At 34.7% G+C, this 26,755-nt stretch overlaps 2 protein-coding genes across 4 annotated transcripts; one reads left to right on the top strand and one right to left on the bottom strand.

Annotated features, from left to right (window-relative positions):
- Positions 1-2,925: 2,925 nt before the first annotated feature.
- On the bottom strand, positions 2,926-3,321 carry LOC120183086 (uncharacterized mitochondrial protein AtMg00820-like). Its single transcript, XM_039187865.1, has one exon. The coding sequence runs from the start codon at positions 3,319-3,321 to the stop codon at positions 2,926-2,928; it is 396 nt and encodes a 131-aa protein (XP_039043796.1).
- An 11,671-nt stretch (positions 3,322-14,992) lies between these two features.
- LOC120182776 (glycogen synthase kinase-3 homolog MsK-3-like) lies at positions 14,993-19,346 on the top strand. Of its 3 annotated transcripts, none has more exons than XM_039187644.1 (13): positions 14,993-15,109; positions 15,507-15,677; positions 15,771-15,863; positions 15,962-16,021; positions 16,128-16,400; positions 16,518-16,592; positions 17,042-17,098; positions 17,203-17,343; positions 17,424-17,474; positions 17,705-17,800; positions 17,900-17,983; positions 18,286-18,388; positions 18,935-19,346. In XM_039187644.1, the coding sequence occupies exons 2-13, from the start codon at positions 15,564-15,566 to the stop codon at positions 19,003-19,005; spliced, it is 1,218 nt and encodes a 405-aa protein (XP_039043575.1). In that variant the 5' UTR covers positions 14,993-15,109; positions 15,507-15,563; the 3' UTR covers positions 19,006-19,346. The 3 variants fall into 3 exon arrangements, with proteins under 3 accessions (XP_039043575.1, XP_039043577.1, XP_039043576.1); XM_039187646.1 differs by lacking the exon at positions 18,935-19,346 and adding an exon at positions 18,432-18,778; XM_039187645.1 differs by lacking the exon at positions 18,935-19,346 and adding an exon at positions 18,489-18,778 and having other exon boundaries at positions 14,995-15,109.
- Positions 19,347-26,755: the final 7,409 nt, after the last annotated feature.

Genomic DNA, 26,755 nt, shown 5'->3' with positions numbered 1-26,755 from the left:
TCCAAGTTCGTTGCGATAGTCGAAGTTCGCGTTGCGATTTATTCCAAATTCGTTGCGATAGTCCAAGTTCGCGTTGCGATTTATTCCAAGTTCGTTGTGATAGTCGAAGTTCGCGTTGCGATTTATTCCAAGTTCGTTGCAATAGTCGAAGTTCGCGTTGCGATTTATTCCAAATTCGTTGCGATAGTCCAAGTTCGCGTTGCGATTTATTCCAAGTTCATTGCGATAGTCGAAATTCGCGTTGCGATTTATTCCAAGTTCGTTGCGATAGTCCAAAATCGCAACGACTGGTGGTATTGCATTTGTTTCTTAAGAATTTTCTCTAAAAAGATAGTATTCGCGCAGATGTGTCGAAGACACGTATTACCACGACCACGACCACGAGACGAGACGGACGGCGGCGGCGGCGGCGCGTAAGAGTCCCCCTTGTTCTCTATCACTCAACAAGGAAATGGGAAAGCCAAGCCTTAAATACTATTCCCAATAGTGTTTCCAATACTATGTGGGATTGAGCATTACCAATACTTGTTCCCTATACCATGTGGGATTGAGCCTTAAATAGTGATATTATTTGTGAATTATAGTTAATGACTTTAGTATTTGTATGAAAAGTATTTGTGGTTCGTTTAGTTTTCATGCAATTCTAATTTATTTTCAATTGATTGTAATTGCATGATAACAATTTTTTTATTCTCGCGAGTGATGCAATTTTTTTTGAATGTTTTGCTTAAAATTGCAATAATCGCGATTGATTGTAGATTGACTTTTAATTATGACATATTTAATCGTATAATACTAATGCAATTGGTTGCTGATTCAGTTGTTTTAAGGTGCATGATTGTTAATTGTTTCCTGAATAATCACATAGTATTGAAAACAAGTGTTGGTAATACCCAATCCCACATAGTATTGGAAACACTATTGGGAATGGTATTTAAGGCTTGGCTTTCCCACTTCCTTGTTGAGTGATAGAGAACAAGGGGGACTCTCGCGCGCCGCCGTCCGTCTCGTCTCGTCTCGTCTCGTCTCGTCTCGTGGTCGTGGTCGTGGTCGTGGTCATACGTGTCTTCGACATGTCCGCGCGAATACTATCGTTTTAGAGAAAATTCTTAAGAAACAAATGCCTTAGGTCACGTGTATTTATGCCTTAGGTACTGTTACCATGCTTTTCATTTTATTTCAGCTTTTTGGTGTCTTGATTAGGTAGTTTTGCAGTTTTTTATATGTTGGTTATTTATATAGGCTTTAATTTAGAAATAATTAAGTTTTAGTCCTCCCAGATTTGCTATGAATGTGCATTTAGGTCACTGATTTATTTCGAATTTTACATGTTTAATTTTGCATATATTTAAATTTAGTCATTATTTCAATATATATATATACACTTTTTAAAATGTATAGTTTGACATGTTATATTTTTGTTTTTGTATTTAAGTCACATTTGTACATTATATGTTAATATGCATGGTTTATGATTTTTAATTAAAATATATGTATATAATTTTGCGTATGTCACGTTGTATGATATTTTTAATCTTGTTTAATTGATTTTGGCATGACATCTTTTTGCACAATTTGTATGATATCCTCATGTGTATAACTTGACTTATAAATACATAATCAGACTAAGGGTAATACCCTTTTAATTTAAAATTGTCTTGAGTGGCTTGTCTTAACTGATTATAAGGTCGTTTTGACCATTTTAAATTAAAAATGTATCCCGAAAGTGAAACCTAAAAAATCGATTCGTCGCCTAAAATTTGGGAATAAAAGAAAAGGAAATGTTCGTTTGTTTAAATTTTTTGAGAAAAAGTTGTTACAACTCATATAAGATCCGGTCTCGATATTTTTAAATAATCGAACATTCTTTATCTTTCTAAAACTACTCGGTAATTTTAATTTAATTTAATTTATTTGGGTGTTTTTGAATATTATTAAATTCACATCTTTGTTTTACGGGATCAAAAATCAAATTAATTTCGAATTTGTAAAGTTCATTGCAAAGACGTTAATTAATCGACTAGGTACCGATTTAGGGCGTTGTGGGGTGCTAATCCTTCCCCACGTGTAACCGACTCCCGAACTCGATTTTGGTAACACAGACTTCAACTTGTTGTTTTAATTAAAATTAATTTTTATTTAAAATGACAAAACGTTTTTGGGTGTCCAATCACACCCTAATCAAAGATTTGTGGCGGCTCTTCGAACCATATTTTTCTATTGTAAACGAAATCCCAAAATTTTTGAAACGAGAGGTTTTTTAATTTGTATTTGTTTCTAAATTAAAAATCAATTGAAAGAGATAAATTAAAAATTAATGTAATTTTTAAAATCTCACTTTACTTTTTTTAAAAACAAATCGTTTCGACACTACTATACTCCGATAAAGATGGACATCTCCAAACAAGTGTCCATCATTAGCTTTAAGCTTAGGGATCGTCACCATTGATGTAGGTTAGGGGTTGTATCTGTCATATGAACTTTATGTAACAACTCTGTGATATACTCTTTTTGGTTTAGTAGTAGACCATTTTGACTGTTAGATTACATCCCAAGAAAAAATTCTAGTTGTCCTAAATCTTTAAGAGCAAACTCATTGTTAATTATTTGCATTACGACATCCACTTCAGTCATCCTACTACCGGTGATGACGATGTCATCAACATACACCATAAGAAACACTTGTGAATCATCAGAATTTCTGATAAACAATGAAGAGTTAGCTTAAAAAAATAATAAAATCCAACTGAGCCACCAAAAAGGCCTTCAGAGTATCGAACCATGTTTTGGGTGCCTGTCGAAGTCCACAAAGAGCTTTCTTCAAACAAAAAACTAGGTCCTTAAAATGTTCTCCTCTTTATTCAAATCCTGGGGGTTGTCTCATGAAAATTACCTAAAAAAGCTTTCCATTTAGAAAAGCATTTTTTATGTCTGTCGAATAACCCATTTCTTCATCACAGTAGTGGCCAAAATAATTCTTATAGTGTTGGCTCGAACAACAGGATTGAACGTCTCAGAAAAATCTCTCCCTACAGTTTGTGAGTAGCCTTTAGCTACCAAGCGGGCCTTGTATCTGTCAACTGTTCCATCAGCTTTATTATTTACTTTAAATAACCATTTGCAACCCACTGCTGCTCTAGCTGGAGGTAGTGGTTGTAACTCCCAGGTTTGGTTCTGCATAAGAGTAGAATATTCTTGTTGAACAACATCTCTCCAAGCTGGATGACGAAGAGCCTCATACACATCAACTGGCTCTCGGTTATCCAATTCAGCAATGAGTACTTTGGGCTTAAAAATTATAGATTTTCCTTGAGTGATCATTGAATGATTATTGTAAATAACTCTTGAAGTACTAGTGATTGTGGATGGATGACATGGTGGTGGTGATGAAGATGGATGTGGGGATAGAGGTGATGGTATAGAAGGGGATGAATGATATGGATGAGATGCATTTTGTGACGGTGAAGATGCTTGTGGTGATATTTGTGGAGATGAAATAGCTTATATTGGACCGAGAGATGAAGATGGAGAATGATGTGAAGAGGATGATGATAAATGTGATGGAGATGAATGGAATGAGTCATATGAAGGTGGCGATGGTTGTAACCAATTTTGTTGTGGTGATGTTGGTTGAGATGATTGGTGAGAAGGTGATGAGGTGATGATTGTAACGATGTACTATGAATAGGTAAAACATTAGACTCAGTGGAAGAAACATTAGGATAACAAGTTTGTGGTGGTGTTTGAGACATAAGTAGAGGTAATGGCTGATGAGATAACCACTAACTATATTGTTTTGAAGACCCTGGAGATAAAGAAAATATAGCTTGTTTTTTGAAAAAAAAAAGTGAACTAAATTAAATTTGATTTCTATAGAAGGTTTTTGACCACTGAAAGAAGAAGAAAAACTATGTTCAACTCGATAAGGGAAATCAGTCTCCTCAAATTTAACATTTCTATATATATATATAAAATATATAAATGACCACTAGTATGTAGACACTTGTACCCTTTATGGGAGGGTGAATAACCTAGAAAGACACATTTCGAAGTTCTAAATAGAAGTTATGTTTTTTGTATGGTATTAATAATAAGTAACATGTACACCCAAAAATCCTGAGAAAACTATAATCAGGACATTTACCAAATCATTTTTTATAAGGAGACATACCTTCAAGAACTCTTGTAGGAAGTCTGTTAATCAAAAATATTGCACTGAAAAACACAATGTTAAGGATAATGAGGCTTGTGCAAGCATGGACAGACCAACTTCAACCACTTGATGATGTTTTCTCTCCACTATGCCATTCTTTTCGGATGTGTGAGGGTAGGACATACGATGAGAAATTCCTTGTTCTTTCAAGTATGAATGTAGAGTACCAAACTCACAATCGCCATCCATTTGAAACACTTAAGTTTGACATTAAATTACCTTTCAACCTGTCTAAGAAACTGAGGAAACACTGTTTTAACTTCTGACTTTTGTTTAAGAAAATAAATTTAGGTATATCTACTTTACACATCAGTAAATGCTACATAATACCTGAACCCATTAAAAAAAGTAATGGACCCAAAGGTCAACCAAAATTAATTCTAAAGGTTGTGAATAAATTGTATGAGAGTCATAAAATGACAATTCTAACTGACATGCTTCACACAAAACTTGCTCTTTATTGATGCATATAGGTGTTATATTACAATGTTTTAGTGCAGTATGCAATACCTCTTTCGAGGGGTGACCCAACCTCTTGTGCCAAGTTTCAAGAGAGACTTCTAGAGTACTAACTAGATTACAACTCACAATTGACTTATTAACAACAATAGTTTTATTACTAATAGTTTGAACATGATTATTTGTGGATAAATCTAGCATGTATACACTATCAGTTTTACTTGCCTTTAACAATACTTTATGAGTACGAAGATCACGAATTTAGCAGAAGTTAGAATAAAACTGAAGTAGAATATGATTGTCCTCGGTAAATTTTGAAACGGAAAACAAATTTTTAATTATTCTAGGAACAAACAAAAGTTTTTTTAGATAAAGATTATTATAACACGAACATATTGATGCTTAACTTATTTATTTTATTGGGATTGTATCTCCATTATCTACTCTAACGTTACATGAACCCATCTATGCACTGCCAACCTGAAGATTGCTAAAATCCTCGGTGAGATGATGAGTGGCTCCAGATTCTGGATACCAAACGTTATCGTCCACGATTTCTGGTATAGCAATGAGAGCCTACGAAGCTATGCGGGGTTGTAATATGACAATAGTCTGAAGAGGAGTCACACATTAAGGTGTTGTAGGAACAGCATAATATGATATTAGTTGTGTTCCAATATGAGGAAAACCAGCAGTAAATGAAGTGTTATTATAAGCAGTCAAAACAAGTGCAGAGGTAAAATAAATAGGATTACAGTGAGTTTGAGCAGAATCAAAACCAATAAGTGAGCAGGTATTAGCTTGAGCATATGCAAATGACTCAATACCCTTATTATGATTCTTTTTATTGTTGTATTATGCATGGGATGAAAAGATTCATTCTTGAAGCTAGAGTCAAACCTATAGTAACATCTTTCTACAAGATGTCTTATTCTGCCATATAATTGACATTGAGGTCTAAAGGAGTATCTTTCACCCCTACCCCTACTTGTATAACTATTCCATGCATAATTATTCTGAGCAGCATTGACAGTATATTGTTGATCCACAATTTTGTATTTAACATGAGTAACACTAGAAGAAACTTGTTCAGTTTGAGTAGTAATATGAGCACAAGTAGAGACATGATTAAGTAAATGAGACTTCCTGGTGTCAGCATCCAACAGTATATTATTGACAGATATCATACCAGGAGGTGTAGGACTGACAGTTATAACAGATTCATATTCAGGTGACAAGCTATTTAAAATAGCAATGATTTGTTCATGTTCAGATATTAGTTCACCACAGTTAACAAGTTTATTACAAATAGATTTAACACTCAAGAAAAAATCTTTCATGCTAAGGTCTCTCTTTCGTTGAGAGCGTAACATTCTTCTATATTACATCAGTCTAGAAGTGGTTTTACAACTATACAACCTATGCAAGGTATTTCAGATTTTAGAGGTTGTATCAAGTCCTATTAAGTGATATAAAACCTCCTCACTCACTGTAGAAAGTAATCAAGACGCTAGAGTCCCATTTTGCTCATCATATATTTCATACTCAGGGTTCAAACTTACAACACCATCCCTATTAATGTACTGAGTTGGAGTAGTGACATTACTGTCAATGAATATCTATAATCTATGAGTTTTTATAGTTGAGAAAACATGTTGATGCCATAGAAGATAATTGTTGTCATCTAAAGTTCCGTTTCTCTTCTTAGTAGAGAAAATCTTATTAACATGTTGAAGGAAAATATAACACGAGTTATTAATAGTGGCATTAGGAAGACTTAGATCTGGTGAGCTAGCATTTCCATCAGTGTTTGTCATGATAATAAGCAACAAAACACAGCAGAAGAACATAACAAGATGAATCAATCAAACAGATTCACACGCCTAAAAAGAATAGTTACAACAAAAATCAAAACATGAAATAACGTGAAACAGTCTCATTGAAAGATTGAAGAACGATGAACGAAAGATGAGATTCACTCAAACAGTTAGCAATCAAATACCTAACAAACGAACGAGCTGTTGAAAGTATTAAAATGGTTTTCAAGTTTGGTAACCAACTTTGAAAAAAATGATTTTCAAAGTTCGGTAAATGTTTCTTTGAAAATGGTTTTCAAAGTTTGGTAAATGTTTCTTTGAAAAATAGTTTTTCAAAGTTTGGTAGATGTTTGTTGAAAAATGATAATGGGATAATCACAATTAATCCCTAGGTTTTAGGGTATTTACAAGATTAAGTCCTTAAGTTTCAACTATAAATACCCTAGCTCATTTAGCTTCAAAACCATTCCAAAAAATCATTTCTTTCTCTCAATACTAGAGAGTTTTCTTGTGAGTAGTGAGTGTTTTGTAAACACCTGCAAATTTTCTCTCTTAGTAAAAGATCTGCAGCAGTCCGGAGACGTAAGCAAATTGGCTGAACTCCGTTATCAATTTCGGGTATTATTTTTCCGTTTTTATTTCGCATTCTCACTAATCTGGTTATAGGGAAATTATTTGTACTTGGTTTATTTCCTAACAACTGATATCAGAGCTTTTGGGTTGTGAATTTTGTCAATTTTTTGCGAAGTTACTATTTGGGTTACTATTCATGTGAATAGTGAATTTCGTGAATAGTGAAATTCGGTCGGCGATACGAGTTTGTTGACGGAGGTGTTCTAATACACGGCGGTTTGCAAAAATTGTCAGAAACGATCCAAACGAAGCCAGATTCGAGTGGGAGCGATGGCTACAGACGAAGGGAATGTGAAAATTGAAAAGTTCGATGGTGCGGACTTTGGATTTTGGAAGATGCAAATTGAAGATTTTCTATACCAGAAAAATCTATATCAACCCCTCTCAGGAAAACAACCAGAGGGCATGAAGAATGAAGACTGGGCTCTTCTCAACAGACAAGCCCTCGGAGTTATCCGACTGACGTTATCCCGCAATGTTGCTTGCAACATAGCAAAGGAAAAGACCACAGCGGGTCTTATGACGGCTCTCTCCAGTATGTATGAGAAGCCATCGGCCTCAAACAAAGTTCATTTGATGAGGCGATTATTCAATTTGCGGATGACGGAAGGGCATCGGTGGCACAACACCTAAATGAACTCAACACAATCACAACACAATTGAGTTCAGTGGAAATTGAATTTGATGATGAAGTTCGAGCTTTAATTCTTTTATCATCTTTACCAGACAGTTGGAATGCTACTGTTACAGTAGTCAGCAGTTCATCGGGAAACAGCAAATTAAAATTCGATGATGTTCGGGATCTGGTACTGAGCGAAGAAATTCGACAGAGAGAATCGGGTGAAGCATCAACCTCCTCAGCCTTGCACACGGAGTTCAGAGGGAGAACTTCATAAAGACATTCAAATCGTGGCAGATCGAAATCCAGAAGGGGAAAATCAAGAACAGGAAATAAAGATTTTACCTGTTATAATTGCGGCAAGAAGGGCCACTTCAAAAGAGATTGCCGAGCACCGAAGAAAAATACTAGCTCACAGGAATCTGCCAACATGACGGAGGAGACAGGTGATGCCATGATTTAAGCGTCAACAGTCAAATTGAATTATGGATTTTGGATTCAGGGGCATCTTTCCACTCCACGCCATGCCAAGAAATCATGGAGAACTATGTCAGTGGTGATTTTGGGAAGGTTCATCTTGCTGATGATGAAACCTTGAAGATCGTCGGAAAAGGAGACATCTGACTAAAGCTGCCAAACCATACCATCTGGAAGCTGACAGGAGTGAGACATATTCCTGGTCTCAAAAGAAATTTGATTTCTGTAGGACAGCTTGATAGAGAAGGATACAGTACAACCTTTTCAGGTTGTGAATAGAAGATTACCAAAGGAGCACTCGTCATTGCTCGTGGTAAGAAGACTGGTACTCTCTATGTAACCTCAAATTTAGAGAATATCATTGCAGTAGCAGATGCTGAAGGAAAATCAAACCTATGGCACCAAAGGCTTGGCCATATGAGCGAGAAAGGGATGAAGACACTTTTGTCAAAGGGGAAGCTGCCGGATCTAAAGAATGTAGATGTCGGACTATGCGAGGATTGTATCTTTGGCAAACAAAAGAAAGTCAGCTTTGCAAAGATTGGTAAGACACCCAAGGCTGAAAAGTTAGAGTTAGTTCATACTGATGTATGGGGACCATCTCCAGTTCCATCTCTTGCAGGCTCATTATATTATGTCACATTCATCGATGATTCTACAAGGAAGGTGTGGGTTTATTTTCTGAAGAAAAAATCAGAAGTCTTTGATACCTTCAAAAAATGGAAGGCCATGGTGGAAAATGAGAATGGTATGAAAGTCAAGCGGTTGAGGTCTGACAATGGAGGAGAGTACAGAAATAGGAGATTCAGAGATTTTTGCGCAAACAATGGGATCAAGATGGAGACAACAGTTCCCATGACACCACAGCAGAATGACGTAGCAGAGTGCATGAACAGAACTCTGAATGAACGTGCCAGAAGCATGAGGATACATGCCGGATTGCCCAAATATCTATGGGCTGAAGCTATTAACACTGCAGCTTACCTGATCAACCGTGGGCCCTCAGTTCCTTTGGATGGCAGAATACCAGAGGAAGTTTGGAGCAAGAAAGAAATAAACCTTTCACACTTAAGAGTGTTTGGTTGTATTTCTTATGTACACATAGACTCTGCTGAAAGAAGTAAACTTTATGCTAAGTCCAACAAATGTGCCTTTGTTGGTTACGACGGTGATGAGTTCGGTTACCGGTTTTGGGACTATGAAAATCGGAAGATCATTAGAAGCAGAGATGTCATTTTCAATGAGAATGTGATGTACAAAGACAGGTCAACTGTAGAATCAAGCAGCTCCAATACCAAAGCTGAAACAAAGGAATTTGCTGAGTTTGAGGAGATTTCTGGAAATGATGTTCAGATCAGTCCTGAAGCAGTTCAAGAAGAACCAGGCACACCGAAACTAAGACGCTTCTCCAGAATTCCTAAACCAACCCAACGTTATTCTCCTTCTTTGCACTACTTGTTGCTGACTGACAATGGTGAACCAGAGTGCTATGATGAAGCAATGCAAGTGGAGGATTCAGTCAAGTGGGAGTCTTCCATGAAAGATGAGATGGACTCGCTTTTGTCAAATCAGACGTGTGAATTAGCTGAATTACCACCAGGCAAGAAAGCGCTTCACAACAAGTGGATTTACAAGATCAAAGAAGAGCACGATGGGAGCAAACGCTACAAAGCGAGATTGGTTGTCAAAGGTTTTCAGCAAAAAGAAGGTATTGACTACAATGAAATTTTCTCTCCAGTCGTGAAACTGTCTACAATCAGACTGGTGTTGAAAATTGTAGCTGCATAGAATTTACATCTTGAGCAGTTAGATGTAAAGACAGTTTTTCTTCATGGTGATTTGGAGGAAGAAATCTATATGAGGCAGCCAGAAGGCTTCATAGAGGCAGACAAGAAAAACCTGGTATGCAGGTTGAAGAAGAGCTTGTATGGTTTAAAACAAGCTCCTAGACAGTGGTACAAGAAGTTCGATAGTTTCATGAGTAGCAGTGGTTTTACCAGATGCCAAGCAGATCATTGTTGCTACATCAAGAGGTTCGACAATAGCTTCATTATTTTATTGTTGTACGTTGATGACATGCTCGTTGCAGGATCAGACATGCAAGAGATTATAAACTTGAAGCAAAAATTGTCAAAGCAGTTTGCTATGAAGGATCTGAGCGCTGCAAAGTAGATTCTTGGGATGAGGATCAAGAGAGACACAAAGTCAGGGACTTTGATATTATCACAGGCTGAGTACATCAACAAAGTACTCTCCAGGTTCAACATGCAAGATGCTAAACTAGTAAGTACACCTTTAGGTGTTCATTTCAGACTCTCCAAATAACAGTCACCAAAGACGGGGGAAGAACGTGCACACATGGTGAAGGTGTCGTACGCCTCAGCGATTGGAAGTCTGATGTATGCCATGGTTTGTACCAGACCAGATATTGCTCAAGCAGTGGGAGCTGTTAGCAGGTACATGAATAATCCGGGCAAGGTACACTGGGAAGCAGTCAAATGGATCCTCAGATATCTGCGGGGTACCACAAACAAAGCACTTTGTTTCAAAGGTGGAGATACGATACTGACAGGCTATGTAGATGCTGACTTAGCCGGAAATGTTGACATCAGAAGGAGCACAACAGGGTATGTCTATACTCTAGGAGGAACCGTAGTGAGTTGGGTTTCCAACTACAGAAGATAGTTGCTCTCTCCACAACTGAAGCAGAATATGTCGTTGTTACAGAAGCTAGCAAGGAGATGGTTTGGCTCCAAAGTTTCTTGGAAGAGTTAGGCAAGAAACAAGAAAATAATGTCTTGTATTGCGACAGTCAAAGTGTTATACATCTAGCAAAGAATCCGTCTTTTCATTCCAGGACAAAGCACATACAATTGCGATATCATTTTATCCGGTCTCTTCTGGAAGATGAGATTTTGAAACTTGAAAAGATCAGTGGAGCTCAAAATCTGGCAGATATGTTGACAAAGACGGTGACTACAGACAAACTGAAGTTGTGTTCAACTTCAGTTGGCATGATAGAGTAACAAGACTAGAAAAGCTGTTGCATAGATCGAGGTGTGAAGACAGATTAAAATCAGTCTTCAAGTGGGAGATTGTTGAAAGTATTAAAATGGTTTTCAAGTTTGGTAACCAACTTTGAAAAAATGATTTTCAAAGTTTGGTAAATGTTTCTTTGAAAATGGTTTTCAAAGTTTGGTAAATGTTTCTTTGAAAAATAGTTTTTCAAAGTTTGGTAGATGTTTGTTGAAAAATGATAATGGGATAATCGCAATTAATCCCTAGGTTTTAGGGTATTTACAAGATTAAGTCCTTAAGTTTCAACTATAAATACCCTAGCTCATTTAGCTTCAAAACCATCCCAAAAAATCATTTCTTTCTCCCAATACTAGAGAGTTTTCTTGTGAGTAGTGAGTGTTTTGTAAACACCTGTAAATTTTCTCTCTTAGTAAAAGATCTGCAGCAGTCCGGAGACGTAAGCAAATTGGCTGAACTCCATTATCAATTTCGGGTATTATTTTTCTGTTTTTATTTCGCATTCTCACTAATCTGGTTATAGGAAAATTACTTGTACTTGGTTTATTTCCTAACACGAGCCAGATGAGCGATCTGCAAGAATGATCGAACGAAGAATCTCTGACGAACATGTTGATGAAAGATAAGCAAATGATAAATATCGGACGAACATACTGATGAATCTCCAGAATATAGAAGCTCTGATACCAAGTTAGAGTTCATAATATGATGAGTAGAGGAATCTGTTAAGAAGAAAAATGATTTAGGGATTTTGACAAATAATAAAAAAGAATGGTTTACATCATAATGTCATATCTCATTAAGGGGAGCCCAATATTTATACAATGGCCGAAAGGCAACCAACTAACCGAATACATAACAATAGCCCAAAAATTGGCTAACAAACTAACATACAACAGAAAGATAATACTTCAATATTTTTCTGGTTTTAATATTCTAATACTTCCATGGTCCATCAAAAAGGACTTTATAGTAATCCTCTTTTAATGCAAATTTAACAATGAAGTATTCATTGTGGATGTCTATCAGCATCATATTGTCAATCGGATTCCATTGTAATTTTATTAAAACCAACATACTTTTCAAGTAGTTGAACCATAACTGAAAATCTCATTAATAAAATTATAGACTCTATCGAAGAATCGAATCGAATCTCATCTTTATTTTTTTACATGTTTAGTTACTCCATTAACACTAGCAGCCTTCGACGAATCTTTCATTGCCTTCGAGCGGGATCCATTCCAAAATTTACTTTAGTCTTACTAAGAAATATTTTAAAGTCAACATGTTTAGGATGATTTCTTTAATCATTTTAAACTATTTAATTTAATTTTGATTATATAGATATTAATATATTTATTTATTTAATATTAATATAGGGTAAAGTACACCAAATGGTCCTTCGACTATAAGGCGTTGATTTGTTGAGTCCCTCGACTATTAAAAGTTACAATCTAAGCTAGACGTTAATTTGTTGAGTGAGATATAATAGTTATAAGGATCACATTTTATCATATCATAATCAATAAGTTAACGTCCAACCCAGACTATCGTCAATTTTTTTTTCCAGAAAATGACGAGTTTGGAATATTTGAACAGATAAATCCAACAAAGAAATGTCATATAGTCAATAAATCATTTCGTAATTTTTAATAGTTAAAGGACTTAACAATGTGATGTCTATGGTCAAAGATCATTTATGTATATTACCTTATTTCTTATATTTGAAAAAAAAAATTGTTCGGTTGGTCCAATTCATAACAAGTCTATTGTCTACCAATATAAAATTATTTATATTAGTTTGAATCTGTTTGATTCGATTCAATTCAGACTCAATTTTTTTTAAATAAAATACAAAACAAATTTGAAAAAAAAAATGAATCAAAGAAAATTAGAACCCACATGTATACTCAGCATGAAATACTACTTGTCATTGAAATGTCAAATACATGAATTTGGACTGAACCAAAGGGCCTCAAGATGGTCACATTTTGTGGGTGCTGACTGACTTGTGCACACATCTTCCATACAATCTTCAAAGGCAAACGTGATTCTGATGGGCTTGAACTTTGAAGTGTACCCTAATTTATTTTTTCATAGTATTTGTTTAACTACTCGAAATTCGGATAGCACACAGTAAAATACAAAAGCATTCATCTTTATCCATCCAATGCCACGCCACATGGGGTTTTGGAATCTAAATTAATATAAGGTTCTATGGAAAATCATATTTTTTCTCATTTCCAACACGGTTGATGTGAAGAAAAATAAGAGGTAGTAGTACTGTGTAGAAAGCGGCTTGAATGGTTCAATGTAGAATTGTATTAAAATTCAATCATCAGCAGTACGTAATATGACCCCATAAAATAAAGAAAAGTCCGTTTGACAGTTCACTCAAGCCTGTAATAAAATACATACCACTATTCCAGTTTTACGTGAGAAAATAAAACTATAGATAGTTCATCAAGTTTCCTAATTTCTTTTGAACATGTAATATCAACCCTTGAAACTCCAAAAGACATAAAGAGAATGTCTTTTAGTCATCGGAAACCTAACATTCTTTGAAAAATCAAAATCATAATATGTTGGCATGACCTCTAATAGACCTACATGACCTATTTGATTAAATCCATCGTCATCTGATCGTATCAACCTAGCTTGTTATCCTACAAATAGCTATAACAACTCTATATCTGACACATCTCCAAGATTCACTATAAAATCTTTCGACCAAAATTAAGAGAGAGAAGATAACTTATATAGAACCATTAACCCTCACTCACTTATTTACTATCTTACTATGGGAACATAGAATATTAACATTGACCGATGACTCTTCTCTCATCTAAATAAAAATAAATGATTCATCAGAAACAAATCTATTGAAAGATGGGAAAGGACTGTTCCCTTCACAAATTTTAGATTTAAATATTTAATATAAATTTATTTTTTGTACATATACTCAATTGAGTCATGTATGTTTTATGTAAAATAATTTAATTCTTTTAATTTTTAATTCAAACTATGTACTTATAAATAATTTATAATCATAATAACTTATTGTTATCGTCAACAAAATTGATAAAATTTTAATTCAACTCATTGCTGCCATCAGTGAATCTAATAAAACGTTAAGCATAACTGATTATTATCACCAGTGACGGATCTAGAAATTGAAAAATGAGGCTCAAAATTTTAATATTTTATTCTAAAAAAAATTGGGTGTATAAATTTTCTTATTTTTTCTTATTTCCATTAACAAATTAAAATAAATTTAATAATTTTCTTAAAATAATGAGCGTGCAATGACACTCCTACGAAGACATATACATCCACCCCTAGTTGTCACAAATATACATGACTCTAAACAAGATCATAATTGTCAAATTAAAAGAAATCATTATTTTGGCTATAAATAATATTATACCGTAAGAGTTGAACTCATTTGGCTTTAACTTCTTAATCAACACTTATTACTAATGAATAAATAACAGATGGTATAATAAGGATCTCATTAATAAATTCACCGAATTTACAGATTTATAAAGACAAAATGGAAATAGTTTGGAGTGAGAGAAAGCAGAAGGTGGGGCCACCCCAGGTTTGAACGGTCAAAAAGAAAGCCTACTTACTGTTGACATGCCAGCAATTTAATTACCTTTTAATAAAAAACTTAAAATAACCATAAATGTTAGGGCTCATCAGTTTGATCCACCCTCACAAGAAGAAAGCTCAAAGCTCTCTCATCTGAGAAAACTCCAAAAATGCCATTTCACCGTTAAAGATCGGATTTCGATGCCCGTATTATTCCTTCCATGATTCCCTTCTTTCTCCCCGGATTTCTTGATCCGATCGGTAATTATTTTCTTCCTTCCTTACTCTTCTGAGTCTAATGCTTCTTGTGTTTGGCTGTCGGATCGACATTTTTGCTTCATCTTAGATCCTTCTTTCCTTCTAGGGTTTCGGGTATTATCTCTTTTTCTTGAAAAAGGAACTTTCATTTTCTTAGTAGATGGTTTTACTCTGTTAACTTCTTGTGTAAAATAAACTATGATGAACTTAGCGCACTAAGACGAAACAGATCTCTGCTTGATCTAACTTCATGTATATTTGCGGCGGGAAACGTGTTTTTCTTTATGTATTAGTTTACTATATTTTCCAGAGGAATATAGTTTTTTTTAGCTGTTGGGGTGCCATTGTCACCGTTTCCTGTGTTTTACATGTAATTTATTGACTTGTTTTGCTGGTTTAGATATGTGATTTTCAACAGAGGATCTGTGAGTTCTCATTTTGCTTTTAGTTTAGTGCAATGGCTTCAGTTAGCATAGCGCCTACTTCTGGAGTAATAGAACATAGTGGAAATACAGTTGGTGTTGATAGATTGCCTGATGAACTGAATGTTATGAAAATTAGGGACGACAAGGTATGCTATTAATTTTCTTGTTTATTTGTTTCGGGAATTGATCGTACATCTTTCAGATTGATTGGTTTTACGAAATCTGTTACTATGCTGCAGGAAGTGGAAGAAACCGTAGTTGATGGGAATGGAACTGAGGCAGGGCATATAATTGTCACCACTATTGGTGGTAAAAATGGCCAGCCAAAGCAGGTTAGTCAAGTTCATAATTTTCTCCTCAATTGGTGGACTTTTTCTGTCTTATTGATGTTTGTTTATATTTCTGTAACTTAATCTGTCTATCATTTCAGACAATAAGCTACATGGCTGAGCGTGTTGTTGGGAATGGGTCATTTGGTGTTGTCTTCCAGGTGCAGATTTATTTCATCCTCATTATTTGTTCATCTGAAAGATGTTCAGTTTCATATTCTAAGTCGAGGTTAAGGTTTTATCTGAACTATTTATGTGGCATTTCAGGCTAAATGTTTAGAGACGGGTGAAACCGTTGCTATAAAAAAGGTTCTTCAAGACAAGAGATACAAGAACCGTGAATTGCAAACCATGCGCCTCCTGGACCACCCTAATGTCGTCTCTTTGAAGCATTGTTTCTTTTCCACAACTGAAAAAGATGAGCTCTATCTTAACCTGGTGCTTGAGTATGTTCCAGAAACCCTCCACCGTGTTATCAAACATTATAATAAGATGAATCAAAGGATGCCACTGATATATGTTAAACTCTATTTTTACCAGGTATGATATTGGTTAAATAGTCACACTCTTTATCTTATTTCTGTCTATTACAAACAAGAAATCCATGTTTATATGCAATCCTTACCCTGAACTGGTGTTATTCTTGTCTTTATGCAGATTTGCAGAGCGCTTGATTACATTCATAACAGTATTGGTGTGTGCCACAGGGACATAAAGCCTCAAAACTTATTGGTATAATGTCAAGCACCTTGCTATACAATTGTTCTATTGGCTGAGAAACATTGTCCAGAAACAGTGGTGTTTCACCTTAATGACCTAAAAGGATCACCAGGAGTTTGGAAAAGGAAAAAAATTTAATCTAGCATTCTAATGCATGCATGCTAATATGATATAGTGTAAAATCGGAACTTATGCTGAGGAGCTTCGCTATTGCAAAAATATGATTAGAATGTGTCTTTAAAATTATAGCAGTATTATCACCTTTTTACTCAATGATATTGTTACTTGTTCCTCGTTGTTGAGTGGAAATGTGTCTTGTTATTCATATCGAGGAATGATTTAATCTACCTATATTATCTTTGTTCGCATATGATGTTGGGTTTATTTATCATTATGTAGTAATTGACTCGTTCATACTTTTATGAATTCAAACTCATTAATACTATGGTCTCTTGTGACAGGTCAACCCACACACCCACCAGCTAAAACTGTGTGATTTTGGAAGTGCAAAAGTTTTGGTATGTACAAATTAATATGTTAAACCTTTTTTTTGTTGTGTGTGTTGGGGAGGGTAGACACAATCTAAGGGTTCATGGGTCTAATTTTGGTTTTACTTTTCCAGGTAAAAGGGGAACCAAATATATCTTACATCTGTTCTCGCTACTATCGAGCACCTGAATTGATATTCGGTGCAACTGAATACACCACAGCTATTGACATCTGGTCTGCTGGCTGTGTTTTGGCTGAGCTATTGCTTGGACAGGTAGAAAGTTTTCTTGCCTGTATGTTTCGTTATAAATATGCATTTCTCTTTATATACTTAACTATTTCCCCCCTTTTCAGCCTCTGTTTCCCGGTGAGAGTGGAGTAGACCAACTTGTTGAAATTATTAAGGTAAATTGTAGTTCAAAATCCTCAATAATTGTTTTAACATGATCGTTACTGGAAATACTAAAGTAATCATGAAGGATGGAAAATAATAACTGATCCAAATTCTTTCCTTATTGCTGGCTCTTAAATCTGACATTCTAGACATTGGATATCTGATTTATCCTACTTTTATTTATGCTTTGGTTACCTTTTCTTTTTCTTTATTTTTTCTGATTTGTTTGATTGTGATGCAGGTTCTAGGTACCCCAACAAGAGAAGAAATAAAGTGCATGAATCCTAACTACACGGAGTTCAAATTTCCCCAAATTAAAGCTCACCCATGGCACAAGGTAGCGGGGTTGAGATGACATGCCATTTCTTAACTTTGTGAAATAGTTGGTGTCTACTGTCTAGTATTTGATATTGATCAATGTATCATTGATAACCAGATATTTCAGAAGCGTATGCCTCCAGAAGCTGTGGATCTTGTTTCTCGATTATTGCAGTACTCACCTAACCTTCGTAGCACAGCTGTAAGTGTCAATCTGGTTACCAGCTCTCTTATTGTTTTCTCTGTGTTCTGTTTTTTTTTTCTTTTTCATTTTAAATGGGGGAAAAATCAAGTATGAGATTCCCAAAAACGTTATTTTCATATTTAGGTAATGATTTATGGGGCTTAGATCTGTCATGTCATAGATTGTGCAATTAATCTTTTTCTTCTAATCAACTTTTCTACACATTCTCAGTGTAGTTTATTGTATTTAAAGTTCGCTAGATACTTCCTTTATATGTATATGTACTATGTTATGATGATTGTTTTTATTTTTCTATACAGATTGAGGCTTTGATCCATCCTTTCTTTGATGAGCTACGTGGTCCTAACACCCGCCTTCCCAATGGACGTTTTCTTCCTCCGCTATTCAACTTCAAGCCTTATGGTAAGAAAGACTATACTGCTTTGATGCTTATTCTATTTTACAGATTTGTTATCGAACCAAGCAACTGATTATTGTTGCTGCTCTGCCTTGGATATGCTAGTGAAGCTGATCCCTGAGCACGCAAGAAAGCAATGTGCATTTCTTGGATTGTGAGGCAAGTTATTTCTTCTTGATGTCTGCATCTTGCAGAAATGGCTGCCTATTGTAGAGAAGTAACTAGTGGGGTATTACAGATGATATCATATGGGAGCAGAGTTAATTGCACTTTTCGCCGTCAATGTTTATTTAGTCTCATTATTTTTACCAATATTTGTGTTCTATTGTTTTATTTTTTGTAGAAAGGAGACTTGAGTTTGTCTGCTATTATAATTCAAAATATTGTCAATACTATCATAATCGTGACCTAGAAACTGCATAATGTACATGTTTGTGTTTGATTACTAAATTGCGTCAAAGGCGCCGTTTGATGAAAAATATCGCTGTCAAACAAGGCGAAAATTGAAAAATAGGATGTTTACCTGACGTAATTATGTTGCTTTCAAGCAGGGTTCACTGCAGGGCTCAGTCTTGCACCAAAGCAAAAGAAAGCAAAAGGGAAATCCACAGTTTATTATTAGGAGATGCAACAAAAGCGACAATCAATGCGTTTTTAGACATTCTCAACAAACTGAGCATCATTGGCTAGCCTACCGCGTAGAGAAGCAACCCAGAGCACTGTCCGACTGTCGGTAAAAGAATCCAATATTGCACTAAATAGAAACAAGAAGCTGTTACAAAAGATAATACGAAACAATTTCAAAGTTCTACCAAATGGAAGGCGGGGAAGACAACTGCGGGAGTAATGCTTGCTGGATATCATCAACGAATGAAAGGTCGCAATGATGTTGATAGGAATCTAAATGGTATTAAGATTGATTGTACTATTAATAAAGGGATTAAGGCGAGTGATGTTGTAGACTTAACAGTGAAGAAAAACTTGGGTTGGGTCAATAGTTCAGCATTTGGGCCATTATTGCTCAGGTCGAATGGACCTCAGTATAAACTTCACATACTAAGAGTATATTTATTTCACGAAAAATGAATTTTAGAAAATGAATTACTTGAAAAACATTTTCTAGAAATTATTTTACAGTGTTTGGATGATGTTGTGTAATTTATTTTCTATTGGTTGATAATTTTTTTTAAAAATTCATTATTATAAACATCAAATGCAATAAATAATATTATTTATTAATAAAATAATAATCTTATTTTTCAAATATTAAAATAATTTATCTAATATTATTTATGTCAATACTATTATTAAAATATTATATATGCACTTTTAAATAAAAATATTATTGTATTTTTATTAAAATAAAATATTATTAATCTATTAAAACTTATAATATGAAAATAAGAATATTATATTATATTTTAAGGAATATATTTTAAATATTCAATAATTCAATAATATTGTTTTTATGAAATTAATAAATAATATTAGTTTTATTAATAATTTATTATATATTATTAAAATAAAAATATAATATTATAAAAATTATCAATAAATATAATTTAATAATTAATATTTTTATTAAAATGATACTAAAATAATATATTAATATTAAATATATAGAATAATAATATTTTAAGTGTTTACGCTTTGAAGTGAAAAGTTCATAAATGACTTACGAAAAATCAGACTGTAAATCATTTTCAAAAAAATGCAAAGAAAATTCAATTGATCAGGAAAATAAATTATATTAATCATCTGTTTTTCGCCAATCAAATACTGAAAAATGATGAAAGCACTTTCTAAAAATCCAATTACAGAGAAACAAATAAACCTTAAGTTATGCAGTAAAAAGGTATAATTTTTGTACACACCTAAAAGTTATTCTTTTGGGTAAAGAGTAAATACTACCAAAAGTCTCGTTAAAAACCATTAAACCTAATAGAAGGAAAATAGTACCTTTTATAGTATAACAAAATAAAAATCGAGAAAGCCTTGGAAAAACAGTACATCAAAAGAGACGATTCATAAGAAACAAAAACAAACAATGATTAGCAAAAACTAATCTTCAGCAAGATCTTGAGCACTACTTGTAGGATAACCGTAAGTAGCATCAACATATAACATCCTGTGCACTACTTGAGGTGGTTGTATATACGTGGCAATACTCAGATCATCAATGCTTACAAGTTTAGCAAGTTGGTCAGCAATATCATTACCTGAACACCGAATATGAACAAACTTTAGTTCCCATTGTGTAACATCCCAAACATTAGGTTAGTGACCAAATTGTGAGATTTTAGAATTCAGTGACTAAATTAGATAAATTGAAAAGTTCAAAGACTTAATTGGAATATGTTATTAGGATGATTTATCAAAGAAGGAAGAATAAAAGGGGCAAATTGGTCATTTGAGCATGAAAATAATTAAAAATGGGTTGTGGTTATTTTATAACCACGTGGAGCTCATAATTTGGAAAAGAAAAGGTTCCATACATCTCTTCATCTTCCTTCCTTCTCCAACCGTGAACTCCATAAGCTAAGGTGAGTTGGTTTTCATTTGGTTAATTCTTGAGATTTAGGTGTGGTTTTAGTTAATGAAGCCTTAGGAAAGATTATGGAGATAAAAAGAGATAGAAACTCAAAGAATGGTAAATTATGGATGATTAAATGTAAGAGGTATATAAGTGAAATTGTGAATAAGATGAAATAAGTGAATTTGAAAGTTAGAATTGACTTGTCATAAGTATGAATAAGAAGTAATAAGTGTTAGAACTGAGTTTGGATTATGTTGAAAATTTGGTAAGATTCTTAATTTCAAGAATTTGAATGAGATATTGAAGGTGATAAAGTGTAAGAATGGTAAGAGATAGTTAAAGTGATTGTAGTTGAGTTTGGTGGTAGGAAAGGTACTTTAAATATGGAAATTAAGTTAAGTGTTGATGATTTTCGGATGTTGGGACTATGTTTTGGGTTGGTAGTATCGATACTCGATGAACAAGTACCGATACTACAAAGCTTTTATAGGCTATGATGTTGCATAGATATCGATACTGCATGAACAGTATCGATACCATAAGATCATTTTAGACAACATCTTCATGAGGTATCGATATCGAAAGGGGTAGCATCGATACTATGGGTACCGATACCATAATGCAGGTATCGATACTATTTTTGGAAATGGAATTACAGAATCCAAATTGGGTATCGATACTCGAGTATGGTATCAATACCATTATAAGGGAAGTATTGGTATTGTTCCTTGGGTACCGATACTACTTCATAAGGAAAATGTTAATTATGTTCAGCAAATAGTTTAAGTTATTAAGATTGAGTTATAATGTTTAGGATTCTGATGATTGTTTTGGAAATCATATTTATGTAGATATCAAGCATAAACAAGTTCCGAAATAGTTGACGAGTAAGATTGATCGAGAGAAAGACAATGAAATATAGGTGAGTGCATATGTATAGAATAATTATAGTATGATATTGAAAATAGACTTGTGATAAGTCTAGTTCCAACATAGTTAATACATGATTGCATTACATGATACGATACATGACATGAACTCATATGATATGAATTATATGACAATGATCTAAGTGAATATGTATGAGAAGTTTACATAAGCGATGTGATAAAAGTTAAGAATGTCTATTAGATATAAACTACGTGAATTATGAAAAGCTCATGTTATGTAGATGAGAACTATAGGTATAATTGGCATGCCAAGAGTCGAGGGTCTACGTGGTCCTTTGGGACGTATATGTAATCCTTTGGAACATAAATGTTGTCATTTGAGACACATATTTGGTCCTTTGGAATATGTATATGGTTCTTAAGGAGATTTCTATGTGGTCCTTATGGACATTTTATATGGCACTTTGGTGCATTCCTACGAGGTAATTCGATGCATTTCTACGTGGCATTTCAGTGCATTTTATACGAGCTGTGGTGACAGCATTTGTGCACGACCTCAATGCACTCACTTACCTTAAGTTTTCAGTATTGTATCATGAGCTAATGAAAGTATTAATATAAATTCATAATTGCTAATGTGATAAGCTTATGTGTGGAATGCAAGATTATGTAAGTTGCCTTGAATGAATATGTGAATGCATTGTACTCCATTTCATTGTAGTATTATTACATATTATGCCTCACTAAGTCAATGATTTAGCGTGTAAGTGTTTCACACGTAGGATCCAAGAAGTTAGACGAGCAAGGGTAGGCAGCTGAGACAGCATCACTCCTGCATATATCAGATCAGAAACAACTTAAACAGTAGGTTATTTTGTTATGAAAATCAATGTTGGCATGTAATCAGAAGTTTAAATTGTATATGCTATGATTATTTTTGTAAGTTATTGTATTAAACTTATGTAAATTATTGGATTTCTTAATATAAGTTTAAATTTTCTATTATTTTGTACAAGCGTATTGTTTTAAAAAGGCAATGTGACATCTCGGACTCGTATCCGGGTCGAGTACGAGTTGAGAGTGTTACACGTTGCTTCATCTGAAGTTCTTTGATACAGTGAAGAATTGTTGGAGACCCCAACCAATATTTTACGCTAGTCACCAATTGAATACCCCGTAAACTATCTGTTTCGACAATGAGACGACGATAACCCAAGTCCCAAGCTAAACACATCCAACATACATCCCCTATAATTCCGCATCAGTAACCGAGCAAACCCCTATAAATTTAGAAAAACCCATACACCATTGTCCGGTATAATCACGAAACACTCATCCACAAGAAGCATTACCATTTTCAAAATTAACCGCTTCATCCGTATTTAATTTAATCCAATCGACCTCAGGCGGACTCCATTGGTTAGAACCATTCAAAGACCTTGGAACCATGTTGATGGTTGTAGTCGGGTAGTTAATGTTCCTTCCATAGTAGCGAAAAGATGCTTGCTGCGTTCCACGACGGACCTAACCTGCACCTCCTCTTGGTTAAAAGCTGGAGCATTCCTAGACCTCCATAACTCCCATAAAACAAACCCAAAAAAAGGTCACATTCATGTGTGATAATCGCAAACTCAGAAGCAGCAGTTGAGGTTCGCTCCCACCCATTTATTCAACTTCATATGCAAGAAAGCAGAAGCATATTACCCTTGACGAACTTGTCCATTTGGTAATGGCTTTGTGACAAAAGAGGAGTACAGGGTCGATCGTTTCAATTTCCGCTTTGCAGACCGGGCAGAGGGAATCCACAGTAAAATGTCTACGCGTTCCTTCTTCATTGGTCATAATCTTTTTTTTTTGAAAAACAAGCAACATGAGGATCTTTATCCGTTGAATACGACGATAATTCTGTATGCGCTTCCAAATCAGCTCATTCGATTCATCTGACAATCTTGTACGAATAGAGTAAGCTGATTTAATGGTGAATTTCTTCTCATCACAATCCATACAACCAATACAATCCGAATGAAGAAAGGCTTTAGGACCTTTGAGAGCAACGATGTGTAGTAATATATTCCAAGGCAGCAAATGTTGAAACAAATTCCACCTCCAACTACCATCCGCTTCAGCCATGTCAGCCACACAAACTTTTTGAAGATTACACATATAGGACGGTGGAGTGTAAGCAACAAGTTTGCCCGTGTTCGGTACCCATTCATCCATCCAGAGATCAACATCTCTCCTATTTCCAACAGACCAACAAATATTGTTTCGGACATCATTCTACACAACTCCCAACCCTTTCCAAAGTCTCGAGCAACTGCCACTGCGCTATTGATTAGGAATATGTTCCTTGCATTTATATTTAGGGAAAATATAGTAATGATCATTGAACTTTTCTAAAGCTTTCATTTAGGTCCTTCAAATTTTAAAACTTGCAATACAATCCCCCAACATTTTGTCCGTTTGCAATATGGTCCCCCAACATTTAGTCTGTTTGTAATATGGTCCCGACCGTTTGACGCCGTTACACTGCCGTTAGTACGTTTGCAATATGCTCACTGAACTTTTCAGGCGCTTGCATTTAGGTCTCAACTTTTAAAACTTGCAATACAGTCCTAAATTTCATTCTAAACCCAAATTCCTTTTCGATCTCGAATTTCCTTTTTCGCTTCTCTCTTCTCATTTCTAGCGTAACTTTTCAGTCGGAGATGTATGAGAAATTCTAATCTAACTTTGAATTATGTGGAGGTGTTGACTTGAATAAGGGTCCATTGAGAGAAGACCCGACCAAGGGTCTATCGAGACCATCAACAATTCAAGGTGTAATGTTAGATACATGTCATCTCAGGTGAAGCATAGATGTTCGCTGAAATGCTTGTGAGAAAAAAAATGGGGTTAGAAATGCAGAGTTGACAAATACTACTAAGATGAACTAAGTATCATTGTTGAAAGTCACCAACAAAGCTGAAATTATTTTGTATAAATGACATATAATAATTTATTCATTTAATCCTTGTGCTTAAAGTTTTTCAACAAATGATCAAATATAATGAAATCCCAAACAACACATTCACCTCTCAGTCTCTTTCGCAACTCGAAAGGCATCATGACAGGGTCAAGTAGCTGCTCCAAATATACTACCCTACATGATGCCTTTCGAGTTGCGTGCATGTAGAATTGTCTTATAAAGCTATAATTCAATACAATTCAAATGTAAAATTTCCAAAACATGTAAACAAAAATTAATTCGTTCACGATATATCAATCCCAAAATCAACATGAACTTATTAAAAAGAATACGAGCTCACAGGATGCCGAAAACCACAGGTCGGATCAATACAATTCCCAGTAAACTAGTACCAACAGTCTCTCATATTGAACCTGGCGATTTCACTATGTCGATACTCACAACCAATTCCCTGATTTAAAGAAAAACCAAACAAGAAGATCAAAATAATTTAGCATAAGACCCTATTTCACTTCTATTCTGATGGACTGAATATCTTTCATAAGGAGTACTAAAAGTTTTGATTAAGAAAGAAAGAAAGAAAATTAGATGGTTTTGGTTCAAAACTAACATTGAATATCTAGATCACTGACATGCAGTTCCAGAAACATAAAAAATTTAACAAAAAACACACAATGCGAGCTAAAAATGGGAAAGTGCAAAAGAGGAAAAACTTATTTCCAGATAGCCCAAAAGAGATAATAAATATCTTCTTGCAAGTGAAGGGAGAGACTAAGAAATAAATGCAATCGATGTTGTGTTCCAGCAATTCTTCCTCCATTTTTTATTTGTAAATAACAAGCTAAAATACAGAGCACTGCTTGGGTTTACAATTTTACATGACGGAAAATTGAAGAACAAAAACCAAACGAGAGGTGAATGCCCTGTTTGAGATTTTATTATATTTGATCATCTGTTGGAAAATCTTTAAGCACAAGGATTAAACGAAGAAATTATTATATGTCATTTATACAAAATAATTTCAGCTTTGTTGGTGACTTTCAACAATGATACTTAGTTCATCTTAGTAGTATTTGTCAACTCTGCATTTCTAACCCCATTTTTTTCTCACAAGCATTTCATCGAACATCTATGCTTCACCTGATATGACATGTATCTAACATTACACCTTGGTCGGGTCTTCTCTCAATGTACCCTTATTCAAGTCAACACCTCCACATAATTTAAAGTTAGATTAGAATTTCCCATGTATCACCGACTGAAAAGTTACGCTGGAAATGAGAAGAGAGAAGCGAAAAAGGAAATTTGAGATCGAAAAGGAATTTGGGTTTTAGAATGAAATTTAGGATTGTGTTGCAAGTTTTAAAAGTTGGGGGACCTAAATGCAAGCGCCTGAAAAATTCAGTGACCATATTGCAAACGTACTAACGATAGTGTAATGGCGTCAAATGGTCAGGGACCATATTGCAAACAGACTAAATATTGGGGGACCATATTGCAAACGAACTAAATATTGGTGGACTGTTTTGCAAGTTTTAAAAGTTGAGGACCTAATTGAAAGCTTTAGAAAAGTTTAATGACCATTACTATACTTTACCCTTATATTTATCATGAAGAAAACAAACCCAGAGAGCATTACGACAGGCAATTGTTTGAAATAAAGGAAAGCTTCATAAGAAACCCTTCATTTTGAGAAGCCATTTTACTTGATCCCAAACCACCCTTAGAAATAGAAAGACAAACCGTATCCCAACGGACAAGATGAGTGCCTTTTTTATCTTCCAAAATATCCCAAATAAATCCCAAACAAATTTTCTTAGGTAACAGTGCTTTGCATTACATATGTCGGAATTGCCGAAAGAACTACTTTAGCGAGGGTGATTCTCCCAGCAAGAGAGAGAGTTTTAGTTTTCCATCCACTCAATTTTCTCTGCACCATTTGAATTAAAAAGTCGTAAGAAGCTGCGGTAACCCAGGA

This window comes from Hibiscus syriacus, unplaced genomic scaffold (genome assembly GCF_006381635.1).
Source record: "Hibiscus syriacus cultivar Baekdansim isolate YM2019G1 unplaced genomic scaffold, ASM638163v2 tig00112738_pilon, whole genome shotgun sequence".
In the NCBI taxonomy this organism is placed as follows: domain Eukaryota; kingdom Viridiplantae; phylum Streptophyta; class Magnoliopsida; order Malvales; family Malvaceae; genus Hibiscus; species Hibiscus syriacus.
The sequence above is the reverse complement of the archived record's forward strand: the minus strand, read 5'-3'. Positions and strand labels throughout refer to the sequence as shown.